Here is a 27330-nt window from a genome sequence, read left to right as displayed (position 1 = left end):
ACGGCGTTTCCGTGCGCTGCTCTGGTTCGCCAGAAGTGGCTTAGTCATGCTGGCCACATGACCTGGAAGCTGTATGCCGGCTCCCTTGGCCAATAAAGCGAGATGAGCACTACAACCCCAGAGTCAGTCACGACTGGACCTAATGGTCAGGGGTCCCTTTACCTTTACCTAGCAACAGGGAGTCAGTAGTGGGGATGGTGAGGCTGCTGCCGCCACAGGGTTGCAAATCTGGGGACAGTCCGGGGACGGAATTTGTCCGGGGACAGATTTGCAAATCCAGGGACTGTCCCCGGGAACCGGGGACATCTGGTAACCCTAGTGTAAACTGTCTGGAACAGGAAATAGATTCCCGTGCATTTCCTCTTAACGCCGGAGTTTTGGAAGGAGCTGTTGACTCCTGCGTGTCTCCCTGACTGCGGGGAACTGGGACCCTATGCACACTGCCAGTTTGCATAAGGTTAGCAGATTTTTTTCAAAGAATCCGGGGACACCTTTTTTTTTTTTTTTTTTTGGTAAGAGAAAAAAAATTATTTTTTTATTTTGTTAAAAAATCAAGAAGTAATATCTTCTCTTCTGTGGTCTTCTCTGTTGCATGGCCTTCTTCTGGGCCCTGGCCTGCTCTCTTGGGGTGCTAGCTGCCATGGAGTAGGCTCGGGCCGGGCCTGGGCTCAGCCACGTGTCCTTGCACTCCTGGTGCTCTCCTACCTCTCCTTCTCAGCGACAGCGGCAGTGGTGTGGCAAGGTCAGGGCTCCCCTTTTTTTCTCCTTCCTCTTTCTCTCTCTTCCTTCTCCTTTCCTCCTTCTCCCTGCATCGGCTCCAGGGTTTTCCTGGCCCCGGACCACCGCTGGGCGGGTGGCCTGGTGCTCTCGCTCCCCTCTCGATTAAGTCGCAGGGCGTGTGTGTCAGCAGTTCCCCCAGTTGATGCACCAGACGTCCCCGGTTCCCCAGCGGCAGCCTCAGCAGCCCGGAGCCAGCCTGGTAGTGCAGTTGGCTCTGGCTGGCTTCAGGAGCTGCTGGCTGCTGTGGGGCCCGCCATTTTGCCTCGCCGGAAGTCCCCATATGATGTGTCTTGTGCCGTTGAACCAATCATGCAACATTCATTTCCTACTAATAAATCTACAACACTTAAAATATAAATCCGGGGACATTAAATGAAATCTGGGGACATTCCCGGGATGGATTTTGTCCGGGGACAAATTTGTAAATCCTGGGACTGTCCCCGGGAAACGGAGGCGTCTGGTAACCATAAGTTTGCAATGCTGAGCATGTTTGACTGAGAAGGAAGCCTCTTTTAAGTTCCGTGGGGTTTATCCCAAGGTAAAGAAAGAAAGCCCCATTGAACACAGTGGGACTTGCCTGTGAGTAAACTTGTACAGGCTTAACACCCTAAAGCTGTAATCCTATGCACACTTGAAAATCTGGTGGGACTTTGGGTAGAGATGTATATAGGATTGCATGGCTATTTATGCATGGATGTCCATAGTAGGGTGATCAGGGGAAATAGGATGGGGCTCTCATAGGTGTAGCCAGGATTTATGTTGGGGGGGGCAGAACTGAGCTATATGTGATGCGATTGCTCAGTTAATTAAGTATTTTTATTTATTTGCTTGATGGGGGGGCTGCTCCTCTCAGTTATGTTCATGAGAGTTTTTAATCTTATGTTGGGAGCTGCCCAGAGTGACTGGGAAAACCCAGCCAGATGGGCGGGGTATAAATAATAAATGATGATGATGATGAGAATTGTTGATTCCAGGCAACTCGTAAAGGTTCAGGAGCCTTGCCCCCTTTTTCCAAACTGCAAATCTAGCACATAGGATTGTACAGATTTTTGCTGTAGTTTATTTCCATATTTGGCTAACTGAACAACTTTTTTCTCCCTCCCCTCTTTTGTTTAGACTACTTGGGTGGAAGCAAGTGGAAGTTTGATGTTCCACCAACATGCTTTCCAGTTTGTCTGCCTTATCTGCCACAAGCAGATTACCCTCCGCTGACGCATTCGAAAATAGAAATATTTGCTTTGCACTCACCAGACGGTCACAGGGATTTCACACAAAAGATGCTGGTGTGGTCTATAGAAAAAACATGGGGATCCTGAGGAAGCTGGTATGCCAGGTAAATAGGTACTGAAAACCCATTAGCCCTGTGTTGCAGCTGAATTCGTTACATCTTGTGAATAAAGTACTTCTGTGTAGAAACAAAATCCACATGTCAATCATAAATTGTGATAATCCCTGATAGGTTTCTCATGTAGAAAATTTATAGTGTGTGAAGCAGTACTAACAGGGCGAATTTTCAGGGATTGTTAATGCAGGCAAGATTAAGAGGACTTTAATTTGATACACGGGACGCGGGTGGCACTGTGGGTTAAACCACAGATCCTAGGACTTGCCGATCAGAAGGTCGGCGGTTCAAATCCCCGCAACGGGGTGAGCGCCCGTTGCTTGGTCCCTGCTCCTGCCAACCTAGCAGTTCGAAAGCCTGTTAAAGTGCAAGTAGATAAATAGGTACCACTCTGGTGGGAAGGTAAACGGGGTTTCCGTGCACTGCTCTGGTTCGCCAGAAGCAGCTTAGTCATGCTGGCCACATGAACTGTACGCCGGCTCCCTCGGCCAGTAAAGCGAGATGAGCGCCGCAACCCCAGAGTCAGTCACGACTGGACCTAATGGTCAGGGGTCCCTTTACCTTTAATTTGATACACAGAAGATCAATGAGTTTCACACACAGTATTACTGACTCTTTTGGTTCTGTCATTGGTGCAATCCAATAAGTATCTACTCAGAAGTCCCATATTTGTTCATTGGGCTTACTCCTGAATGTTTATATTGTCTATTAAAAAAAATAAAGATCCTGACCTGCGGGTGCCTGTGCTCCACTCAGGGTGACCAAGAAAGAAAATCAATTTTTAAAAAAGGAAACAAAAACCATGCTTTATAATCCAATATGATTTCTCCTCCTTGGTTATGAAATCAAAGCCCCCTATCTTGCTAGAAGTTGTTGATGTAAGGTGAGTTCAGGGGTTACTCAGGGTAACTGATAGACTATGAGAAATTGTAGAAACTTTTTGGATTCTATAGTTAAGACTTTGTAGTTGAAGATGGAAAAGGTCTGCCGTTCTTTATCACCTCAGCCCAAAATATTTGTAATGTAGAAATGCTACTTCTACTTCTTAATTTATGTTTTCTTTTCACCTTAATTAAGACATTACTGAAACCTATGCATGCCCACACATAGGCACACGATTGAATCATAGAATCATAGAATCATAGAGTTGGAAGAGACCACAAGGGCCATCGAGTCCAACCCCCTGCCAAGCAGGAAACACCATCAGAGCACTCCTGACATATGGTTGTCAAGCCTCTGCTTAAAGACCTCCAAAGTAGGAGACTCCACCACACTCCTTGGCAGCAAATTCCACTGTCGAACAGCTCTTACTGTCAGGAAGTTCTTCCTAATGTTTAGGTGGAATCTTCTTTCTTGTAGTTGCAGCCATAGACCTCAGATTCCTGTTGTACAGGCTTTGTATCTGTAATGGAAGCCAGTGGAAATGTGTTTAATTGATAGAAAAAATGTAATAATTCCGTGCACATTTTACATTTTATTAAACCAAGGAAGTATAACGTTCTTTCTTACATGCAAAAATGTGTTTTTATTCACAAAATCCCTGTTTTTCTGATCTTTTACAGTAGTATATAATCATTTAAAAACAAACCAGTTTGTTAGAGTTCCTTTCCTAGGATCCTTTAGCCTAATACGGAAAACAGGCTTTGCATTCACTACAAAATGAATACAAATGATTAATGTAGGGCCATTTCAGGTACATTTCCTAAACCACATTTTTTATAACAGATCACTGTGATTTATTTCAGGAAAGTACAACATTCAGGAATGTTTGGACAACACATTCCACATCTCCAATTGCTTATCAAAGTGGGAGGATTTATTTCGACAATTATCGGTGCTGTGTGAGCAGGTATTTAATTTAAAAAACACACATTTAGAAGTGATTTTTCTCCTACATCTTGTGACGCTATCTCCTGCATAAATATTTGTAAAATGGAGGATTGCAAAGTGGCACGGAATATCTCATTTTAAGAACAACAGTATTTTTGAGGAGACAACGTGGTGCAGTGGTTAGAGTGTTGAACCTTGAACTAGAAGTGGGGAGAACAAAGTTCAAATCCCTAGTCTCCCATGGTTTTATATATATACAGTGGTACCTTGGGTTAAGTACTTAATTCGTTCCGGAGGTCCGTTCTTAACCTGAAACTGTTCTTAACCTGAAGCACCACTTTTCTAATGGGGCCGCCGCGCCACCGGAGCCTGATTTCTGTTCTTATCCTGAAGCAAAGTTCTTAACCTGAAGCACTATTTCTGGGTTAGCGGAGTCTGTAACCTGAAGCGTATGTAACCTGAAGCGTATGTAACCTGAGGTACCACTGTGTGTGTGTGTGTACACACACACACATAGTCATGCCTCAGGTTACAGACACTTCAGGTTGCGTTTTTTTGGGTTGCAGACCGCCGAAACCTGGAAATACTGGAACGGGTTACTTCCGGGTTTCGGCGCATGCGCAGAAGTGCTAAATTGCACTTTGCGCATGCGCAGAAGCACCCAATTGCAACCCACGCGTGTGCAGATGTGCCACTGCGGGTTGTGGACATGCATCCCGCATGGATCACGTTTGCAACCCGAGCGTCCACTGTATATACACACACACACGTGGGCGCGTGCACAGACATACACATCTTATATACATGTGTTTGTGTATGTGTGTGTAAGTCACTTTAAGACAAAAGATTTTTTTGTTTGTAAGTGACAAATAAATATAATAAATAAGACCTCTTTATTTTTGCATTCACATCCGAGGTCAAAATTGTTTTTCAAACGGGAGAGGATTTATGTTAAAAGAAATGCACGTGGTTGTTTAGAAATCCTAAGCATATGGATTTTTAAATAACTGCATGAATTCACGTGCCTGCACACTGCTATATGCATACAGGCGGCGACCATTTCGAGCGGGGGTTCCGTTCCTGCCCACCGCCATCAGTGGAGTGTGTCACTTGGCCACACCTAAAAGGGTTGCTGCCTGTAGTTCAGTGAATGTATTAGTCGTGCTGCCACGCAAGCTGAGAAAAAAGAACAAACGGAGTTGTCGCTGTTTCCATTTGTAGTGGAAAGTTTGTTTTATTACTGTGCAATTTATGCATCCCAAATCACTTTGATACTGCTTCGTCCGTCGTTTTACAATTGAACAAGAATTTGAGTAATTGTTGGTGTAATTGTGGTCGTGCGTTTTATGTCTTTTTTTAATCTTGCTCTGTAGCTGTTTGCTGAAGTGCTTTGGTTAAATCTGTAAATAAAGACTTTGGTAAAATGTAACTGGGAAGAATAGCCTGTCTAGTAAAGTGGGATATTTGTCCCCTGAGCTCCCAGTTCAGCTCTAGGGTGGCCATTTATGTTTTGATTTTAAAAAGAGGGCAACTGAGGAGATAGATTTGCATAATATTTGCATATGTGCACAAATAGGCATAGTTACAAATTTAGAATTCAAATAGAAATGCAATGCACCTCTTCATAGTGGGAAAGATCATGAGCGGTGACCTGTGTACCTGCTCAGTTTGTTGCTCAAGTTTTTATTGTCGAAGGCCAGCTTAAAGGCTCCTTCACTGCTGTTTCTGGTTCTTTAACTTTTCATCGGACTTAGGCCGGAGAGACCTTCAAACTGAAGACTCCTTCAGGCAGAGGACTGTCGTCAGCAAAGTAGGACACATGGCCATTGTGCTACTGTTGTTGCTGCTCTCAAACAGTCATATTAGTTCAGGAGTCACCAACTCTTTTTAAGCTGGCTCCACCCTTAGAGACAGAAAGAAAAAAATGGGTGGAAAAGTGAAATCCAGTTGAATAAATCTGAACCTTGAAGGGCTCGTGGAGCTGAAAGAGGAAGCAGGAAAGAGTGTCGCTCTTGCAACTTCCTCCTCCAGCTCTACGCAGGTGGCGCTGTGATCTAAACCGCTGAGCTTCTTGAGCTCGCCGATCAGAAGCTGGGCGGTTCAAATCCCCACGACGGAGTGAGTTCCCATTGCTCTGTCCCAGCTCGTGCCAACCTAGCAGTTCGAAAACACACCAGTGCAAGCAGATAAATGGGTACCGCAGCAGCGGGAAGGTAAACGACATTTCTGTGTGCTCTGGTTTCCGTCACAGTGTCCTGTTGCACCAGAAGCGGTTTAGTCATGCTGGCCACATGGCCCAGGAAGCTGTCTGTGCATGAACACCGGCTCCCTCGGCCTGAAAGCGAGATGAGCGCCGCAACCTCATAGTTGCCTTTGACTGGACTTAACCATCCAGGGGTCCTTTACCTTTTACCTTACTTTTAAGGGGAGAAAAGAAGGGCTCAGACATTTTGTGCATGCCACGGCCAGACCTCAAGGGTGATAAGGTGCCAGTGGTTGCCTGTCTTAGTTGTTGTTTTTAAGTTGTAGACTGCCCTACCACTGCAATTGTAGCATCTGTGGGCACTTACAGTAGGTTTAAAAAATAGCATCCAACAGAAATCAAATAATCTTGGTTATGGCATTTGGGGAAGCAGCCATATGTCACAACATACATGCACCTCTCCTTGGCATTGGTGCAACTTGTTCATTTTAGGTTCTGAACATAATGATCTTCCTGCAGAGTGTTAGGAGTTCAGCCTACACTTGAGTAGGACCCTGGCAGAGACACATGCCCGACTGGCATGTTCTCTCCCTCCTGGTCTTTCGTTCAGGAGCTTCAAAAGCTTTCTTCTGCCCAAACATCACAGCGACAGATGCCAACAGATATCGGCACACTTAGGGATCCGCAGAAGTCTGCGCAGTTCACATGACAGACCTCAGCAACTCAGCATTTTGGCTAATCTACTTTATTTACATATAAACACACGGAGCACTGCAACATGGCTCCCTCTCTCTCTCTAGCATCAGACAGCAAAGAGAAAAAGAACAAAGGACAATAGTCCCACTTCACGGAACACAGTAACACAAACATCCTGTCTTCGTCACTTCCCACTCTCTTGAGTCAAAACATCTGTGAAAGACAACAATCCCATGACTGCAATCATGGAGCAGGAATTCTAACACAGAGGAGCTCCTTAGATGGTAATGTGCATTACTTCAAAGTGCAGTAAGCCAGCCCAACTGGGTTTTTGAGGACCATCCTGGCTCATGTTGCTGAGTGAGGCATGGACATCTTCCCAGAAGTCTTGCCCTGATGGTGCCTTTGCACCTCAGAGATGACAGGCAAGAACAGGAGAGCTTTTGCCAGAGGCAGTCCCAGGCCCCTGCCTTCTCTGGCAATAGGAGGGACAAGGGAATGAAGAGGAGAGAAAGGACTTGGTCTTTGCTAAGGGTGCTGGGAATTGTAGCTCTGTAAGGGATGAACTGGGATGCAGGTGGTGCTGTGGGTTAAACCACAGAGCCTAGGGCTTGCCGATCAGAAGGCTGGCGGTTCAAATCCCCATGACGGGGTGAGCTCCCGTTGCTCGGTCCCTGCTCCTGCCAACCTAGCAGTTTGAAAGCACGTCAAAGTGCAAGTAGATAAATAGGTACCACTCCGGCGGGAAGGTAAATGGTGTTTCCGTGCGCTGCTCTGGTTTGCCAGAAGTGGCTTAGTTATACTGGCCACACCAGCTCCCTTGGCCAGTAAAGCGAGATGAGCGCCGCAACCCCAGAGTCATCCGTGGCTGGACCTAATGGTCAGGGGTCCCTTTACCTTTACCCTAAGGGGTGAACTACAGTTCTCAGGATTCTGGGGGCATGGGCGTCATGCACTTATATGTACGGTGTGTATAAAGTCTTGATTGTTGTTTATAATAATAGCTAAAAAGACTTTTTGAATCATGGGAAATAATATACTCTAATTCCTGCCTCGCTTTCTCAGCACCACACCGGAGCCGAGGATAATTTATCAAATGCCAAGGCGGCCTAGATCGGAAAAAATAGAAGATGCTTTGTTATTGGAATGCCCAGTGGTAAGATTTCTTTTTTTCCCCCCAACAAAACAACTTTGCTGAGAAAAACAAGAACCAGACTCCCTTGTGTCATCTTTAGCATATTATTATTTTCCTTCCTTCTTTCCTTTTAACTAGAAGTCCAACACATGAAATAATCTCTGGGGAGACATCTTTTGGGACTAAAGTAATCATCTTTTAAAGTGTGAGCAGCTCCTGTCTGTTCAGGCATTTACATGTGTACAGTCATCTTCCGATAATCAGGTTCAAATACGCTATGGGTGTGGACAAAACTTATCATTTTGTAAGCTTCGTTACAAGATTGTGAAGCCTCAATACACTGTATAAGAAATGTTTTAAAGCAAGCAGCTGATGGGTTTGCAAGTCATAATAGGGTGCACGTTCTGAAAATCCACACCCAAGGCTGCTGTAACTAGCAAGTGCTTGTGTTACGCTATGTTTCTGTTGCATTATTCCATATTGGAAACAGTGTTAGAAACAGAGATATGAAAGCTAGGAGCTAAAAGGTACCTTAAACCTAGGTTATGGGCGCAACAATGGAATGTCTAGGCGCACTTTTTTATAACAAGAATTTAAAGCTGGAAATGAATGAACTGCAGCTAAAATATTAGGTTCATTTTTCACAAGGTCTATTCCTTCCCCTCCCCACCCCCTAATATCCTTAAGAGGGTCTCTTCTCCAGTCTTCAGAGAGTAGCTGGAAGTGGGGAGGCAGAAAAATCTCTTCCTTTCCTCCCACTCTGCAGTTTTAATCTGAAATCTTAGGCGCAGTACTGCACCCAGAGCTCAGAAACAGCTCGCGCTACTGAAATTCCCTGTCGCAAAATGCGCCAGGAACAAGGAGTTTCGAACACTGATTGTAAGGATGGCAAAATATCCATTCGCATAACAGCTGGAGTGCTACGGAGGGTGAAGGGGCTCGTATGTTACAAGTCCAGAAGTGGAGTGTCATGTGTCGCTTGTGTGTTCTGCCCACAAGGACACATTGCACAGCCCATTGGGATCCCTGTCAGAGGTGAACCAAGTCTCCAAATTGTGTAGAGCAAATGTTCAGAGGTGCCTTAAGTTCAGCGCTTCGCATTTTCTCTGTAGGAGAGCCAGTGTGGTGTAGTGGTTAAGAGCGGTAGTCTCGTAATCTGGTGAACTGGGTTCGCTTCCCCGCTCCTCCACATGCAGCTGCTGGGTGACCTTGGGCCAGTCACACTTCTCTGAAGTCTCTCAGCCCCACTCACCTCACAGAGTGTTTGTTGTGAGGGGAGGAAGGGAAAGGAGATTGTTAGCCGCTTTGAGACTCCTTAAGGGGAGTGAAAGGCGGGATATCAAGTCGAAACTCCTCCTCCTCCTCCTCTTCTTCTTCTGGTATTCACACAGGTTCACTATTTGGGGTTGGGATGCGAACCCTTGTCGCGGTTGAGAATCGCTTCACAGCTGAGACTCCAACAAAGAGATGTGGGAGAGGTGCCCGTGGTTGTAGTTATTATCATTACTATTCTTAATAATGGTTTAATTTCTATACCACCCTTCCTCTGAGGATCACAGGGCGGTTTACAATATAAAAACACAAAAATACACAACATAGGAACATTCTCTATTTCTTAATACAGGGTGAAGTGCTGCCAACTCCATCAGACTACAAACCTTCCTTGTTGGTTCTGACAGCAAACAACTGGCTCTTTCGCCTTTCTGCAAGTACGGGAGAAATACTTGAAAAAGTGTACCTTACTTCCCACTGCAAATTCAGGTAAAGAAGGTAGGCTTTAGTATAAGATTGCTTGAGGGTTACTTCTCAGCACAGAGTGAAATCCTATGAATGCTTACTTGAAAGCAAGTCCCTCCTAGTGGGGCATACTACTCTAGGCCACTATCCTGTGTCCACTTACTAGCGAGTAAGAGCCATTGAACTCAGCAGGACTTCATTTCAGCACAATCCAAAGTACATTGCCTCACAAGTAGGAATGGATAAATATACCTCGTGGTATATCATTTTTCCAGCTTTAAATTTAGTTCTCCACATTTCTGCAGCAATTTGCATTTAAAAAAAAAATCCTGTGAAAATTTGCCAGCGTTTTAAATATGAATTTCTCATTAAAAAGCCGATTTGTTTGCTGTAGATTTGACTAATATACAGAACTGCATACAAACAACTGCATGTTATGATGCATTTTTGTAAGCAGTCTTCCCTTGTGTGCTTTTTTTGTCTGTTATTTTTGCTAATATATGCATTTTAACACATATTTGCCCCAAATATAATGCAAATCTTTACGTATTGTTTGGTTGGAGAACTGTATTTGTACAATCTGGAGAGGTGTGACTTTCAGAAGTTGGCTGCCTTTCGATTCGCAGGTTGGTTGGAGAAGTGCAGATTAGCTAATTTCTTATTGAAATGCAAACAAAGCCAAATTTCCTTCCAAACTCAAAAGTACCTCTCCCTGGAATTGATAATTGTCTGTATTTCTGAGTCATGCACTCAGGATGGAAGCACCAACCTTTATCAGATTATGACCAGCCTTTGCCTTAATCATAGCCTTTTCTTGGAAGCTGGAAGAGGTGATAGCTGCTTGGGTCCCAAGGAAGATTGATTCCAAAATGATTTTAATATCTCTTTCTTACTGGGGAGAGAATGCTTCCGCTTCTTCAGGGCTTGCTTAGTACCAACAGAGCCTTTTAAGGTGTTTGTTTAACAGTGACTCGCATTGCCTACTTCCTTTTGTCCAAGTAGGTCAGTCCTTTTTCTTGGCAGTTCCAGAATGGGAAAAGGGCAGCAGGGAATGGCTTGATGGTGTGGCAGCTCTCACCCGACCTCTAGTCAGCTGCTGCCTTCCAGGAGGGGTGAGGAGGTGGCGAGGTCAGTGTGGTGCAAATGCAGGAACCTCAGGTTGGCTCCTCTGCTATGTTTGCACCGCAGCAACACTGTTAGAATTCCTGCTCCGTGATTTCAGTCATGGGATTGTTGTCTATCATATGACGGTATGTGTTTTGACTTCACAGAGTGGGAAGTGACAGAGACAGGATGTTTGTATGACTGTGTTCCGTGAAGTGGGACTATTGTCCTTTGTTTTTTCTCTCTTTGCTGTCTGATGCTAGAGAGAGAGGGAGCCATGTTGCAGTGCTCCCTGTGTGTTTATATGTAAATAAAGTAGATTAGCCAAAATGCTGAGTTGCTGAGGTCTGTCATGCGAACTGCGCAGACTCTGCAGATCCCTAAGTGTGCCAGTGTCTGTTAGCATCTGTCGCTGTGATGTTTGGGCAGAAGAAAGCTTTTGAAGCTCCCGAACGATCGACCAGGAAGGAGGGAACATGCCAGTCGGGTAGTATGTGTCTCTGCCAGGGTCCTACTCGAGTGTAGGCTGAGCTCCTGACAAACACAACCCATCAGAGATCAAGCAGAGTGCCACTGTCCACTGTTGGTAGAAGGAAGGGCCTGAGAGAGTGAAGTCTTCAAAGCATCTCAGCGAGGGATTTGCCACGGGCCCCATTTTCTAAAGGACGTTGAAAACAAAGCCGTTCACTTTCCCAGAAAATAAAGGGCATTTCATTTTGGTGTGTTTTGGTCCGTTTACCTTTTATTTGGTCCGTTTACCTTTTACCACTAGATATCTAAGTTGGGATGTTCCTCAAGAGGTCATGGTTGTCAAGTCAGCTCAGCAGAAGCTTCCTGCGGCCGCACGGCAGGTACGTTGGCTGGAAGGTATTTGCTTTCAAAAGGACACCTTTTGGGGTGCTTCTCATGTCATGCTATACAGGAAGCTTCAGGAACTGCTTCTCCCTGATTTTGCTTATGTGATTACAGTGGTACCTCGGGTTAAGTACTTACCGTATTTTTCGCCCTATAAGACGCACTTTTCCCCCGCCAAAAATGAAGGGGAAATCTGGGTGCGTCCTATGGGGCGAATGTAGGCTTTCCCTGAAGCCTGGAGAGCGAGAGGGGTCGGTGCGCACCGACCCCTCTTGCTCTCCAGGCTTCAGGAAGCTATCCCCCCCAGCAGCGCAAGGTCCCAGAGCGATGCCGAAGGTGCGCGCACCTTCGCCATCGCTCTCCGACCCGTTGGGGGGCTGGGGTCGGGGGAAGCTCGGGCTCCCCCCGCCCCCAGCCGCGCAAGGTCCCAGAGCGATGCCGAAGGTGCGCGCACCTTCGCCATCGCTCTCCGACCCGTTCGCGGGGCTGGGGTGGGGGGAAGCTCCGGCTCCCACCGCCCCCAGCCGCGCAAGCTCCGAGAGCGATGGCGAACGTGCGCGCACCTTCGCCATCGCTCTCCAACCCGTTCGCGGGGCTGGGGTCGGAGGAAGCTCCGGCTCCCCCCGCCCCCAGCCGCGCAAGCTCCGAGAGCGATGGCGAACGTGCGCGCACCTTCGCCATCGCTCTCCAACCCGTTCGCGGGGCTGGGGTCGGGGGAAGCTCCGGCTCCCCCCGCCCCCAGCCGCGCAAGCTCCGAGAGCGATGGCGAACGTGCGCGCACCTTCGCCATCGCTCTCCGACCCGTTGGGGGGCTGGGGTCGGGGGGAAGCTCCGGCTCCCACCGCCCCCAGCCGCGCAAGCTCCGAGAGCGATGGCGAACGTGCGCGCACCTTCGCCATCGCTCTCCGACCCGTTCGCGGGGCTGGGGTCGGGGGAAGCTCCGGCTCCCCCCGCCCCCAGCCGCGCAAGCTCCGAGAGCGATGGCGAACGTGCGCGCACCTTCGCCATCGCTCTCCGACCCGTTCCCGGGGCTGGAGTCGGGGGAAGCTCCGGCTCCCCCCGCCCCCAGCCGCGCAAGGTCCCAGAGCGATGGCGAACGTGCGCGCACCTTCGCCATCGCTCTCCGACCCGTTCGCGGGGCTGGGGTCGGGGGAAGCTCCGGCTCCCCCCGCCCCCAGCCGCGCAAGCTCCGAGAGCGATGGCGAACGTGCGCGCACCTTCGCCATCGCTCTCCGACCCGTTGGGGGGCTGGCGTCGGGGGGAAGCTCCGGCTCCCCCCGCCCCCAGCCGCGCAAGGTCCCAGAGCGATGCCGAAGGTGCGCGCACCTTCGCCATCGCTCTCCGACCCGTTCGCGGGGCTGGGGTCGGGGGAAGCTCCGGCTCCCACCGCCCCCAGCCGCGCAAGCTCCGAGAGCGATGGCGAACGTGCGCGCACCTTCGCCATCGCTCTCCGACCCGTTCCCGGGGCTGGAGTCGGGGGAAGCTCCGGCTCCCCCCGCCCCCAGCCGCGCAAGGTCCCAGAGCGATGGCGAACGTGCGCGCACCTTCGCCATCGCTCTCCGACCCGTTCGCGGGGCTGGGGTCGGGGGAAGCTCCAGCTCCCCCCGCCCCCAGCCGCGCAAGCTCCGAGAGCGATGGCGAACGTGCGCGCACCTTCGCCATCGCTCTCCGACCCGTTCGCGGGGCTGGAGTCGGGGGAAGCTCCGGCTCCCCCCGCCCCCAGCCGCGCAAGGTCCCAGAGCAATGGCGAACGTGCGCGCACCTTCGCCATCGCTCTCCTACCCGTTCGTGGGGCTGGAGTCGGGGGAAGCTCCGGCTCCCCCCGCCCCCAGCCGCGCAAGGTCCCAGAGCGATGCCGAAGGTGCGCGCACCTTCGCCATCGCTCTCCGACCCGTTCGCGGGGCTGGGGATGGGGGAAACTCCGGCTTCCCCCGCCCCCAGCCGCGCAAGCTCCGAGAGCGATGGCGAACATGCGCGCACCATCGCCATCGCTCTCTGACCTGTTCCGGGGGCTGGGGTCGTTGGAAACTCCGGCTTCCCCCACCCCCAGCCCCGCAAGCTCTGGGAGTGATGGTGAAGGTGCGCTCACCTTCGCCAGCGCTCTCCGACCTGCTCTGGGGACTGGGGGCGGGGGAGCCGGAGCTTCCCCCGACCCCAGCCCCGCGAACGGGTCGGAGAGCGAAGCCGAAGGTGCGCGTACCTTCGCCATCGCTCTGGGACCTTGCGCCGCTCGGCCTCCCCCACCCCCAGCTTGGGCCTCCCCCACCCCCAGCCCCGCAAGCTCTGGGAGTGATGGCGAAGGTGCGCTCACCTTCGCCATCGCTCTGGGACCCTTTCTGGGGGCTAGGGGTGGGGGAAGCTCGGGCTTCCACCACCCCCAGCCCCTGCAAGCTCCGAGAGCAATGGCAAAGGTGCGCTCACCTTCGCCATCGCTCTGGGACCCTTTCTGGGGGTGGGGGAAGCTGGGCTTCCCCCACCCCCAGCCCCGCAAGCTCCAGGAGCCACTCTGGCTCCCATTCTGGGGGCTGGGGTCGGGGGAAGCTTGGGCTTCTCCCGCCCCAGCCCCGCGGGGGGGGAATAAATTTTTTCCCCTTTATTTCCCCCCCAAAATCTAGGTGCGTCCTATGGGCCGGTGCGTCCTATAGGGCGAAAAATACGGTAATTCGTTCTGGAGGTCCGTTCTTAACCTGAAACTGTTCTTAACCCGAGGTACTATTTCTGGGTTAGCGGAGTCTGTAACCTGAAGCGTATGTAGCCCGAGGTACCACTGTACTGTGTCTTTAAAGGACAAGGATACTTGGGGCATCCGAGTCTATAAAGTATCTTAGAACTTTGGGAGTCCCAGATCTGATTCGAAATGCCTTGCGAACAGCGTAAGAAGCTCCCATTGTTCCAGGCACGTTTTGTGACAAGGAATTTCTTTAGCGCAAGCCGTTTCTGAACTCTGGGCGCAGTACTGCGCCAAAGATTTCAGATTAAAGCTGCAGAGTGGAAGGAAAGGAAGAGCTTTTTCTGCCTCCCCACTTCCAGCTACTCTATGAAGACCGGAGAAGAGACCCTCTTAATAATATTACAGTGGTACTTCGGGTTACATACGCTTCAGGTTACAGACTCCACTAACCCAGAAATAGTGCTTCAGGTTAAGAACTTTGCTTCAGGATGAGAACAGAAATTGTGCTCCGGCAGCGCGGCGGCAGCAGGAGGTCCCATTAGCTAAAGTGGTGCTTCAGGTTAAGAACAGTTTCAGGTTAAGTATGGACCTCCAGAACGAATTAAGTACTTAACCCGAGGTACCACTGTAAGGGGGTGGGCAGGGGAAGGACTAGACTATGTTAAAAATGAACCTAATATTTTAGCTGCAGTTCTTTCATTTTCAGCTTTGCATCCTTGTTATAAAAAAGTGCGCCTAGACATTCTGTTGTCGAGCCCATAACCTAGGTTTAAGGTGCCCTTTAGCTCCTAGCTTTCATATCTCAGTTTCTAACACTGCTTGTTAATGGCTCGATCCAACTTGGGCAATCTTATCCAGATCACCCCACTCACCTCTTAATTCGGGAAGTACAGAAAGTCGATCCACACCCCTAGTGCATCTGTTTTCAGAGTGGTAGCCATCCTGCTCTCTCCCGAGAGATTCTACCATCATAAGTGCATACCTTTATATGTGCTTGAGGAAGAAGATAACCATAATTCATATCTAACTCTGTCCTATCATGCCCAAGCTGAAGTGTGATAACTGTTTCCGGAATGTTCCTTCCTAGGCTGGCATCCAGCAGTCTGTGTTTTTCTTCCTTGCCGTGTTCAGAGTTCTTCCGCTTTCGTTCATTGGGATGCTAGAACTTGACAAAAAAGTAAGTCTGTTATCCTAGGGGTTAGGTAAAGGTAAAGGGACCCCTGACCACCTAGGTCCAGTCGTAACCGACACTGGGGTTGCGGCGCTCATCTCGTTTTATTGGCCAAGGGAGCCGGCGTACAGCTTCCGGGTCATGTGGCCAGCAGGACTAAGCCGCTTCTGGCAAACCAGAGCAGCGCACAGAAATGCCATTTACCCTCCTGCCGGAGTGGTACCTATTTATCTACTTGCACTTGACGTGCTTTCGAACTGCTAGGTTGGCAGGAGCAGGGACTGAGCAACAGGAGCTCCACCCCGTCGTGGGGATTCAAACTGCCCACCTTCTGATTGGCAAGTCCTAGGCTCTGTGGTTCAACCCATAGCACCACCCGCGTCCCAATATCCTAGGGGTTAGCTGGCCTCTTTTTGAGTGTTCTCAGAAAGTAATGCCATCGATCGGTACAAATTGCTAGTTTTAGAAAGCCTGAGAAGCCATTACTACTACTACTACTACTACTACTATTAAATTTACCATATTTTTCCATGTATAACACACCCTGTATATAAGACGCTCCCTATTTTGAGGGGCTCAAAATTAAGAAAATGGGGGCAATTGCCTCCATGTATAAGACTATGCCCCCGTTTAACATTATTTTTTAGTTAAAAAAAAAAAGTCTTATACACAGAAAAGTATGGTATATACTGCGCTGTATGGCTCTGGGTCCTAATTTCTAATCAATGCTGGTGATTTTTGTCAAGTGTAGGAGGCCTCTACTGATCTCTTCATTTATTTTCTTTCCGCTCAATCCAGATCTTTGGAAACAGCATGACAGACGCCACGTTGTCTCATAACATGCTGGTTGTGACGCACAGCTCTGGCCTTGTCAGGCTGTACAGCTTCCAGGCTATCTCTGAGCAGGTAAAGGATCGCGAGCAGAATCAGTGCAGCGCCGTTGATACAGAAGTTGTTTTAGAGTAACATAGCTAACATGCTTAAGGTTGGGGAGAAGCAGCAGAAGGAGGGGAAAAGCAAAGGTAAAAAGGCATTGATATGAGTCAATTACAAATATCCCCTACTGCATATCAGCATAAACTTGGTTCCTGAATCATACAGAGAGGGCGAATTTGCTCTCCACGGAACTCCAAAAGAAGTGTATGGGGAAAAAACAACAACGGAAACAAAATGAGGTCAACTTATTTTTTGTGGGTGGCAGAGATGTGCCTCCCCAGATTGGACTTTCCCAACCTGATGCCCTTCAGAGATTGCTGGGGTGCAGCTTCTGCCATCCCCGGCAACTGGTCATGTGACTAATGGCGTTTGGTGTTCAACGGGGCGTTTGCAGGGCACTTGGCTGGAGAAGGCCATTGTTCCAAAAACCGAGCCAGCGGTATCATCCTAGCCATAGCATTTTGCAGTGCCTCAGAACCTTTGTCAGCCACGTTCCCTTCTGTGAGCAACCTTCCTCATGCTGGTAAGTGGACAGGACCCTGAGGCAAAACCAGCCAGGCTCGGATGGTCCTTCATCCAGACTAGGGTGGTCCAACGCACAGCCCAAGGCCTGCATGTGGCCCTCGAGGCAACATTTGACGCTCTCCACCCCACCCCAGCCTTCCCCAAGCCAGGTAAGTGAGGCACTGGGCTTGGGGAAGGAGGTGTGAGGGCCCTGACAGTGTCCTAGATGTCCTAGAGCATCTAGATCAAGGGAAGTAATAGTGCCACTGTATTCTGCTCTGGTCAGACCTCACCTGGAGTACTGTGTCCAGTTCTGGGCACCACAATTCAAGGAGGACACTGACAAACTGGAACGTGTCCAGAGGAGGGCAACCAAAATGGTCAAAGGCCTGGAAACGATGCCTTATGAGGAACGGCTAAGGGAGCTGGGCATGTTTAGCCTGGAGAAGAGGAGGTTAAGGGGTGATATGATAGCCATGTTCAAATATATAAAAGGATGTCACATAGAGGAGGGAGAAAGGTTGTTTTCTGCTGCTCCAGAGAAGCGGACACGGAGCAATGGATCCAAACTACAAGAAAGAAGATTCCACCTAAACATTAGGAAGAACTTCCTGACAGTAAGAGCTGTTCGACAGTGGAATTTGCTGCCAAGGAGTGTGGTGGAGTCTCCTACTTTGGAGGTCTTTAAGCAGAGGCTTGACAACCATATGTCAGGAGTGCTCTGATGGTGTTTCCTGCTTGGCAGGGGGTTGGACTCGATGGCCCTTGTGATCTATTCCAACTCTATGATTCTATGATTCTATTCTATGATTCTACTTCCCAAAGCCTAGTTAGTGCTTTCCCTGCATTGGGAAGGAGGTGCAAGGGCTCTAGGACCCTACCAGAGCCTTGCAACTCCTTCCCAAAGGCCAACCCGGCTTTGGGAAGGCAGCACAAGGGGTGGGGAGGTGGGGTGTCAGATTTTGGCCTTGCTTGCCTCTGGCCCTGCCCAACAAGGCAGTGTGCATCCTGTGGGTTCCCTGCCAAAGTACGGCCCACGTGGTCTGAAAAGTTGGACTGCCCTGATTCAGGCAAGCGAGAGGCATCAAGAGTTCAAGATCACATTCCAGCCAGGCCAGAACGCTTTGGGTGCAAAGGAAGGGCCAGTGAGGGGCAAGGCCTGGAAGAGTTCTGAGGACCATCCAGAGAGGCCCTTCTAGGCTTCAGGTTCTCGCTCCGTTTTCATTTGCGTATGCTTCCAGAGATAAATGTTGAAGCTCAGATTTAGAAACAAGGAATAACTTAAAAACAAGCAGACTTAAAACTTCCTTAGATGAGGAAACAGTGCAGCAACTTTCTTTAGAATAGAACAATCATACATTTGTCAAAAGAATTAAGCAGGTTTCTTTTGTTTTCTTTTAGTTCACAGTGTGCCAGGTGGATCTGGGACAAAAGTACTTGAACGGCAGAGGTGGGATTGTGGGAAAATACCCCTTTGGCATTCCCTGCAATATTAAAATAACAGGTATTTCTATTGGGTTATAGTTTCATTACCACAAGTGGTCAGTTTCATGTTTTAGAAAAAGCCCTAGCGCTGCCAGTAACTGCTGCTTTTATGTGCATTGGTATAGTAATTGTTTTAGAATTTGTATTAATACTGTTAATGCAGTCCTTTGCGTGTCTCCTCAGAAGTAAGCACCACTGCATTAGTTTGGGCTTACTCCCAGGAAAGGATATATAGGATTGCAGCCTGCCTCCCTCCCTCCCTCTCTCTCTCTCTCTCTCTCTCTCTCTAGCTTTGGACTGTTATCCTGTCCCCTGTGGCTTTGGAGAGCATAAAACCTAGTACAGTCGTACCTTGGAAGTCAAATGAAATCCGTTCTGGAAGTCGAGTTGACTTCCAAAACATTCAGAAACCAAAGCGCAGCTTCTGATTGGCTGCAGGAAGCTCCTGCAGCCAATCGGAAGCCCCGTCAGACATTCAGCTTCCAAAAGCAGTTTGCAAACCAGAACGGTCACTCCCAGGTTTGCGGCGTTGCAGAGCCAAAACATTCGAGAACTAAGCTATTCGAAAACCAAGGTACGACTGTACTGTGCAATTTGCAATGTACAATGCAATGTAACAGCTTCAGCTGGTAAGACAGTTATGTCCATTCCTGGATCAGGCACTAGCTTGACCACTACTGTCCATGCAAGATTGGATAACTGCAATGTGCTCCACATGGGTTCAGAAGGCAGCTAGGCTGCTTTGGGGAGCAAACTATCGCCAGCATATTGCTTGCAAGATTTGCAGTGGCAACCAATCCGTTACCAGGCAGACTTTAAGGTTTTGGTGCTCACATACAAGGCCATGTGCAGCTCAGGACCAGGTTACTTAGGAGACCACATTATCCCTTGTGTATGAAATAGGTCACTGCAGTATCCAGGAGACTTCTTCCTTGAAGTTCCTAAAATACTAGAAGCCTACTCCACAGTAGCTCTGCGCTACTGGGCTTTCAGCATGTCTTATGAGAGTTGGCAGGCACCTAACATGTGTACTTTGTAGAAACAATTGAAGATATTTTTGTTCCGGCAAGCTATCCTTAGTGGTCATTTCGTACTGTTTTGTAAACTGTTTTTGACTATTTATATACTATACTTGTGAAATGCCCTGAGACACACGTGAAAGGCGATTCACAAATTACCGTATTTTTTGCTCTATAAGACTCACTTTTTCCCTCCTAAAAAGTCAGGGGAAATGTGTGTGTGTCTTATGGAGCGAGTGCAGGCTGCGCAGCTATCCCAGAAGCCAGAACAGGAAGAGGGATCACTGCTTTTGCTGCGCAGCAAAAATATCCCTCTTGCTGTTCTGGCTTCTGAGATTCAGAATATTTTTTTTCTTGTTTTCTTCCTCCAAAAACTAGGTGCGTCTTATGGTCTGGTGCATCTTATAGAGCGAAAAATACGGTAATAAAATAAACACAACCTGTAAAGGGAAAATGTGATTTCTTGTGGCCTTTATTATATTGTCCAGGTGTCTGTTTTGTGTACTGCTAATTGAAAGCAAGGTTGTAGGGTTCCACACAATCATTGTTGCACTATAAACTTTCGGTGTTTAGTGGCCGTAAACTCTTGTGTGTGTGATCTTTAAAGCTTTACCGAAGAACAAATGGAATTATGAAGCTGTTCATGTTAACATTCGCAGGTACCCCAGATCTGCTTTTTGAAGTGTCTTCCCTGGAGAACACATTTCAAATTGGAGGATACCCTTGGCATTACATCATCACTCCTAACAAGAAAAAACAGAGAGGAATCTTCCACGTTTGTTCATTGAAAGACCACGCTTTGGTAAAGCTGTTCAAGTGTCACATATTGATTATCAATCAGAAAATCATGGGTGTGTAAAAAAGGAAGAGAACCATTCAGCAGTATTTCCTAAGAGCTCAGTCGGTAGAGCATGAGACTTTTAATCTCAAGGTCACAGATTCCTGGATTGCAAGGGGTTGGACTAGATAATTCTATTCCAACTCTACTATTCTACGTTTCCATGATTCATTTCTCATTTTTCACTTGTGTTTCCCTGATTGCCCCATTTCAAGATAGAGTCGCGTATGTAGAATCACGTTCAACGTTAGGTTGCCCTGTCTTCTGTTTGTATGCAGTGGTACCTCGGGTTAAGTACTTAATTCGTTCTGGAGGTCCGTTCTTAACCTGAAACTGTTCTTAACCTGAGGTACCACTTTAGCTAATGGGGCCTCCCACTGCCGCCACCGCACAATTTCTGTTCTCATCCTGAAGCAAAGTTCTTAACCCGAGGTACTATTTCTGGGTTAGCGGAGTCTGTAACCTGAAGCGTATGTAACCCGAGGTACTACTATATAAGGAAACATCCTTGTATTGTTGGATTAAGCACAGACATGAATACAAAATCTAGGGATAAGATCCCAGGATGTGAGCAAGACGTATGCCACATACTTTTGAGCGGCTGTTTTCCTGTTGCAAAGATGTGCATCTTCTGCCCACCTTCCTTGCAACCTTACAATAATATTTGGAGGCAGCAGGGCGAAAATAGTGGGTTCAGTATTTAAAGCAGCTTTTCCCAACGTGGTGCCCACTTTGTACTGCAACTTACATCAGCACAGCTATGTGCTTGTTGGGGCTGATGCATAGCTGTCAACTTTTCCCTTTTCTTGCGAGGAATCCTATCGGGAATAAGGGAATTTCCCTTTAAAAAAGGGAAACTTTAACAGCTATGGGCTGATGGGATATGGAGCATGGCAATGTCTGGAGGGCCACAGGTTCCCCACCTCTGGTTTTTTTTTTTTTTAAATTAAATACTCAGGGAAGGTGTCGTATCCAGTTAGTAGTCAATTTATACAGGCAAGCATTAAATTGTGTTTCAGTGTAATTGCTTTGGCATCAAAATCTGAAGGGCTCATACCTGTCGTAGCTCATCCCTTTTTAAAATTACTTTGGTAAAGTACCCTTGTAATAAATTAGATGGAAAACTGCATGTTTTATTTACACTCTTTGTGTCCCCCAGGAAGAGATTTCTTAGTAGTCAATATGGGTTGAAAACAGAACTGCAAGGTTAGCCAAATGGATTGTATTCTGGGATGAGATATTGAACAATATTCTGTGAGAAGTGGGGTGAATTTGGACTGCGGAAACCAATGTTAAGTTGCCTAAAATAGGACAACACCCCATACTTCCTTCTAGGAAGATCAGGATACAAATGCGTGCTATAACTTCTCAGTGTACATTAGACAGAGGAGTCTCTTCTGTGTTTGTCTGAGATAACTTACATGTTTTGTTCCATCATTCCAGGCAAAGAACGGTATCCAGGATATGGAATGTTCCTCGTTGGAACCTGACTGGATATCTTTCCACCCAGACACTTCTGGAAGAGTGCTGCATGTGGGACCAAGTTTGATTAAGTAAGTCTTGCCGTGAAAGTAGCCTGTGCCTACCTGTGACTCCGTCGTTCTTTAGTCTTCATTGAGGGATTCACTGTCCAAGCTTGCAGGTGGCGCTGTGGTCTAAACCACTGAGCCTCTTGGGCTTGCCGATCAGAAGGTCGGCGGTTCGAATCCCTGTGGTGGGGTGAGCTCCCGTTGCTTTGTCCCAGCTCCTGCCAACCTAGCAGTTTGAAAGCATGCCAGTGCGAGTAGATAAATAGGTACCACTCCGGCGGGAAGGTAAACAGTGTTTCTGTGCGCTCTGGTTTCTGTAATGGTGTCCCGTTGCAACAGAAGCGGTTTAGTCATGCTGGCCACGTGACCCAAAAAGCTGTCTGCAGACAAACGCTGGCTCCCTTGGCCTGAAAGCGAGATGAGTACCACAACCCCATGGTCGCCTTTGACTGGACTTAACCATCCAGGGGTCCTTTACCTTTTTACCTTTAGCTGTCCAAGCTGAATGTCTGATTGGCCAAGGTTTCCGTGTCCTTATAGATGTGTTTGGGAAAGGGTTAGGCAAATTCATAGCCGTGATAGCTAAATCGAACCTACATGTTCAGAGGCAGTATATATGTGGATACTATATGCTGGAGGCATGTATCAATGGTGGGTTGTTGCCTTCAAGCTTATTGGAGGCATCCTGTTTATCATCTTTATTTCTTTATTGGAGGTTCATTGTTTATCGTGATCTTGAATCACCCAACATGAATTTATAGCAATATCACGTAGCTAGATCTTCTAGTTTATATTTTCAAAGGTGATTAATTTCTGGATTCTCAAAGAATTAAAGTAGAAATGTTTTACCTGCATGTGCACTTGCATGTATGCAACAGAGTCCTGGATCATGCCCTTTGATACCACCATTACACACAGGAACACAAGAAGCAGCATTGTATGGACTGACATGTGGCAGGTTCTGATTCCACCACCCAAAAGATGCCAAATATGTGCTTATTAAAAATGTGCTGGTCCCTGACTCCACCACTCCATCTCAGAATGCGTAGTGGCTGTGAAATTAGTGTTTTATTTCCCCATCACACCTTCCTGTGAACGTGACTCTCTTGGTTTCATTTTTCTCAACCAGAGTTTTGAAGCTGAAGGAATCTGAAAATAACGCAGAACAGCAGGAAGTTACGGAAGACTTTGTCATACGGGCCAACAGGAGAAATAATGTGAGAATGTAACAACAAACCTGAATTGTTGTTGTTATTGTTATTATTAAACTTTTTTATTTGTGCAATTTGTATATTGTAGAGACCACTCATCTCATTTCAGCTCTAGCTCAGATGGGGAGAAATTAACTTTCATTTAGCGCTGGTTCACACCTGCAGCTTCCTCACTCATTCATAGTCAAAACTTCTCTGTTCACCTGCGTCAGTACTTTTCAGTGGAGACAACTTTGAGCTGGATGCATGAAAGGTTATCAGGTGATGAAGATTCATGAGTGTGAATCAATCCTTTGTGGCCATTGTGTAGCAAGAGGCAGGCTTGGTCCTATGCCGAGGCCATTAACTGTTTAGGGATGTGTGGCTTTAAAATGTTTCCATTGCATCTGAAAGTAGTTGCATGGAAGCAGATCACAAAAACGTACCATTGAGAAGACCTAGAAACTCACCATGAGTTATTCATGACTTGCATCTGAAGACCTGAAGTTTAGGTGCGGCTCACAAACCGACATATAGGGCCGTTTTTTCAGATAAGGGGTCAGGCAGCTTTGAAATTAAAGCGGTGCTACATTCGAAAATCCTCCTTGAGGAGAAAATGTGTGCTGTCAAAGCCTATCAAGAAAAAGTTGCTAACATCAGAGAAAGATGGGATTTGCCCCTTGTGTGCAAGTTGCTAAATTGTTTAGTCTCTGTGTACCAAGTGGAGCTAAAAATAACTATTGTTATTACAGTTGTACCTTGGATCCTGAACGCCTTGCGAGTTGAATGTTTTGGCTCCCGAACGCTGCAAACCCGGAAGTGAGTGTTCCGGTTTGCGAACGTTCTTTGGAACCCGAACGTCTTGTGTAGCTTCCGATTGGCTGCAGGAGCTTCCTGCAGCCAATCGGAAGCTGTGCCTTGGTTTCTGAACGTTTTGGAAGTCGAACGGACTTCTGGAATGGATTCCGTTCGTCTTCAGAGGTACCACTGTATTGTTTATTTTCTAAGAACTAGATTTTGTTTTGGAAACGAAAAGGCTTCCAATCTTCGTGGTTGTAGAGCAAAGCTTGGGAATGTGGAGGCAGAGTATTCAAACAGGATTTTTAAGCTATTTAAAAAGAAGAAATGTTTTCTAGTTTGGGCACTCTCATCAGCCCTAGCCCTCCATGCTCAGTGGTCAGAGAAGATTGGAACAGGAGCCCAGCAGCATGACGGGCCACAAGTTCTCCACTCATGCTTAAAACCTGGATTTCCATAGCTCTTACTTTCCATGGCTCTTACTTCCTGTACGCTATTTACCGTATTTTTCGCTCTATAAGACCCACCAGACCACAAGATGCACCTAGTTTTTGGAGGAGGAAAACTAAGAAAAAAAATATTCTAAATCTCAGAAGCCAGAACACCAAGAGGGATCGCTGCACAGTGAAAGCAGCAATCCCTCTTGCTGTTCCGGCTTCTGGGATAGCCACGCAGCCTGCATTCGCCCCATAAGACGCACACACATTTCCCCTTACTTTTTAGGAGAGAAAAAGTGAGTCTTAAAGAGCAAAAAATACGGTACCTCCTGGTTTATAGCAGGAATGGGGAAAGAGCTGTGAGATGTTGGAGAAACATTAATTACCAAACCACAGTCCCCGCGTGAGAGGTGCTTAGATCTAAACACTGAGCAGTCAGCGACATAATATGATGCTGTTGTTTGAACGTCTGTGTGGCGTGTTGCAGTAAGCCATAAGCAATTTGCATCATCTTAGCTCTTCTCTCCTTGTGCGTTGGTGCGAGAGGGATGGGACACAATAACTGGCTTACCATTCTGTCTGAAAGCAGGGGTTGTGGTTTGTTTCACTCCTAGCAAACCACAGCCTGTAGCCAAGGTTTGTTCTTGGTTTCCTGAACATGGTTTTTTTGGAGCAAAATGGGCAGACTACCTCAGAAAGTAGTGGGTTCATTTGAGGTTTTTATAGAGAGCTTCGATGGCCCTCTGTCAGGTATTCTTGAGCCGTGATTCCTGTATTCAGGGGGTTGGACTAGATGTCCCTTAGGATCCCTTCTAACTTGTATGATTCTGTGGAACAAATCTTAATCCCTCGTTCAGACATAACGCTAAGCAGGGAGGAAACAAACAGCTTAGATCGGCACATTCACAACAAACCATTAAATGTTGTTTGCTGTGACATTGAATTGTATTGTTTTTAATGAGCTAGGACATAGTTATGAGAGAGAAATAACATAGCTAATAAAGGGAGGATGAGAAACAGCTTAAACGGTATTTTGAATGTGGTTTTGAAGAAACAACAGTAAAGAATCTTTATCTAGCTTTTCTGTGCTATAAATATATACCCAGCAAGCTTAAAAGCTACTTCTCTGGAGTGCAGTGACTATAAGTCTGTATTTCTGCTGCAGCAGTTGAGAATGTACTGTTGACTTCATTATTCTCCAGAATGCTTGGTAATTATCCTTTAAATCTTTTCAGCAAAGACGCCTAAGAAGACGGTGTCTGTGTTTTTTCTAGATGCAGTGCGCATTTTTCAAATTGTTTTGAAACTTTAACCAACCTGTCCTTAAGTATAAACCTGCTTAAAATCCGTATTTAACAAACGAACAAAAAAGTAAATGAAAACTTCAGTTAGCATTGTCCTTAATTTTACTATTTGTCTCATTTCTCTCTCTCCTGTCTCCATATTTTAATCTCAAAGATTAAGAACTCTGTAACGGTAACAGCGTCTGGCCGAGTTGTGAAGAAACGTATGACACTATTGGATGATGACCCTGGGCAAGAGGTAACAAAAAATTCTGTGATCTTGAATAAGGCAGCTCATGAAATGAGCCTCGTTGGCATTGTAGAACTTGCGTTGTATCTGATGCTAGTTCTGCTTAGAGTAGAACCATTGAGATCAATGGGCATAACTGATTTAAGTGCATTGATTTCAGTGGGCCTTCTCTGAGTACAACATAGTTTTATGCAAACGTTTGTGTGTTCATATAAAATATAACTTACTCATGTGTACAACCACACACATACACACACACACCCTGCTAATTTAAACGTCGTCAAATGTATCTGAGTTCAAGCTGGGAAGAACAGGAACTCTGCTATACAGTGGTACCTCGGGTTAAGTACTTAATTCGTTCTGGAGGTCCGTTCTTAACCTGAAACTGTTCTTAACCTGAAGCACCACTTCAGCTAATGGGGCCTCCTGCTGCTGCCGCGCCGCCGGAGCCCGATTTCTGTTCTCATCCTGAAGCAAAGTTCTTAACCTGAAGCACTGTTTCCGGGTTAGCGGAGTCTGTAACCTGAAGCGTATGTAACCCGAGGTACCACTGTATACCCATTCCTTTCGCTTTTGCTTTCCCCCCATTTTGATCTCTTTGTTTTCTAGTCCACCGCTGGTCAGCTAGGAATCTGCCAGCGCACACCCGGGAAACTAACTTTCCCGCTAAAAATACAGGGTGGGGGAATGAGGGGTACTAGTCCAGCGTAATACTAGGCTATGCTTTAGAAATGTCAGGCTAGCACTGTCCTAGATATCGTGAAATGTACAGGGAATCTAATTGGCCGGTGAGCATTTTGGTTCTCTGACTGTCCGGTTTGACTGCACGCTGCAATGCCTGCGACCGATTTTCTGCTATTTGCAAGCCTGAGGTTCATGGAAAAGGACGGTAAACAACCTAGGCAAAACACTACAGATCTGAACAGTGTGCCCCCAGCATCATTAGCAACTATTTTTGGAATCCATTTTTCACCCTCCCATCAGGAACTGGAGCTGAGATGACACAGCCACAAGAATTCTAATTCCTCCGCTTCTGGAAACTATCTGCAGCCTTGTTTCCATGGAAATGAATACCGTCTGGGTGAAAAACATGGCAAGGGTTCCTCCATGGCCTTTAAAACCTGCAGTTCATTTATATTCAGTTACCAAATTTAGAAAGAGGGAGAAAACACGCAAGCAGGCGGAATTTTACCCATGGTATGCCTGCTGTTGGGTTTTATGGTTTAAATTATTACCATTATTATTGTTTATTGGATTTATCTACCGCCCTATACCCGGAGGTCTCAGGGCAGTTCACAGAACAAAATCAAAATATAAAACCACAAAATATATAATCGGAATAAAAACAACCACCCAATAACCCCTCCCCAAAAAGCTGCATTTCAAAAGGGCATAGGATGTCAACCAAATCAACCAAAGGCCTGGTTAAAAAGGAACGTTTCTGCCTGGCACCTAAAGGTGTGTAATGAAGGCACCAGGCGAACTTCCCTGGGGAGAGCATTCCAGAGACGGAGCCACTGCAGAGAAGGCCCTGTTC

General features: G+C 47.2%; 1 protein-coding gene across 4 annotated transcripts in view; it reads left to right on the top strand.

Moving 5' to 3' along the window:
• The window catches only part of DCAF17 (DDB1 and CUL4 associated factor 17), a 32074-nt gene that overhangs the window by 898 nt on the left and 3846 nt on the right, over positions 1 to 27330 (top strand). For 3 of the 4 annotated variants that reach the window (XM_081175909.1, XM_081175910.1, XM_081175912.1), the window contains exons 2-13: positions 1897 to 2113; positions 3868 to 3971; positions 7917 to 8007; positions 9611 to 9747; positions 11600 to 11678; positions 15441 to 15530; positions 16323 to 16430; positions 18366 to 18468; positions 20128 to 20270; positions 21750 to 21859; positions 22965 to 23052; positions 25719 to 25802. In XM_081175909.1, coding sequence (XP_081032035.1) covers positions 1940 to 2113; positions 3868 to 3971; positions 7917 to 8007; positions 9611 to 9747; positions 11600 to 11678; positions 15441 to 15530; positions 16323 to 16430; positions 18366 to 18468; positions 20128 to 20270; positions 21750 to 21859; positions 22965 to 23052; positions 25719 to 25802 — 1311 coding nt within the window. In that variant the 5' untranslated portion in view covers positions 1897 to 1939. The remainder of the gene's footprint in view (positions 1 to 1896; positions 2114 to 3867; positions 3972 to 7916; positions 8008 to 9610; positions 9748 to 11599; positions 11679 to 15440; positions 15531 to 16322; positions 16431 to 18365; positions 18469 to 20127; positions 20271 to 21749; positions 21860 to 22964; positions 23053 to 25718; positions 25803 to 27330) is intronic. The other variant, XM_081175911.1, reaches the window with a different exon arrangement.

This window comes from Podarcis bocagei, assembly GCF_964188305.1.
Source record: "Podarcis bocagei genome assembly, chromosome: 1".
In the NCBI taxonomy this organism is placed as follows: domain Eukaryota; kingdom Metazoa; phylum Chordata; class Lepidosauria; order Squamata; family Lacertidae; genus Podarcis; species Podarcis bocagei.
This window is presented reverse-complemented; position numbering and strand designations above follow the sequence as displayed.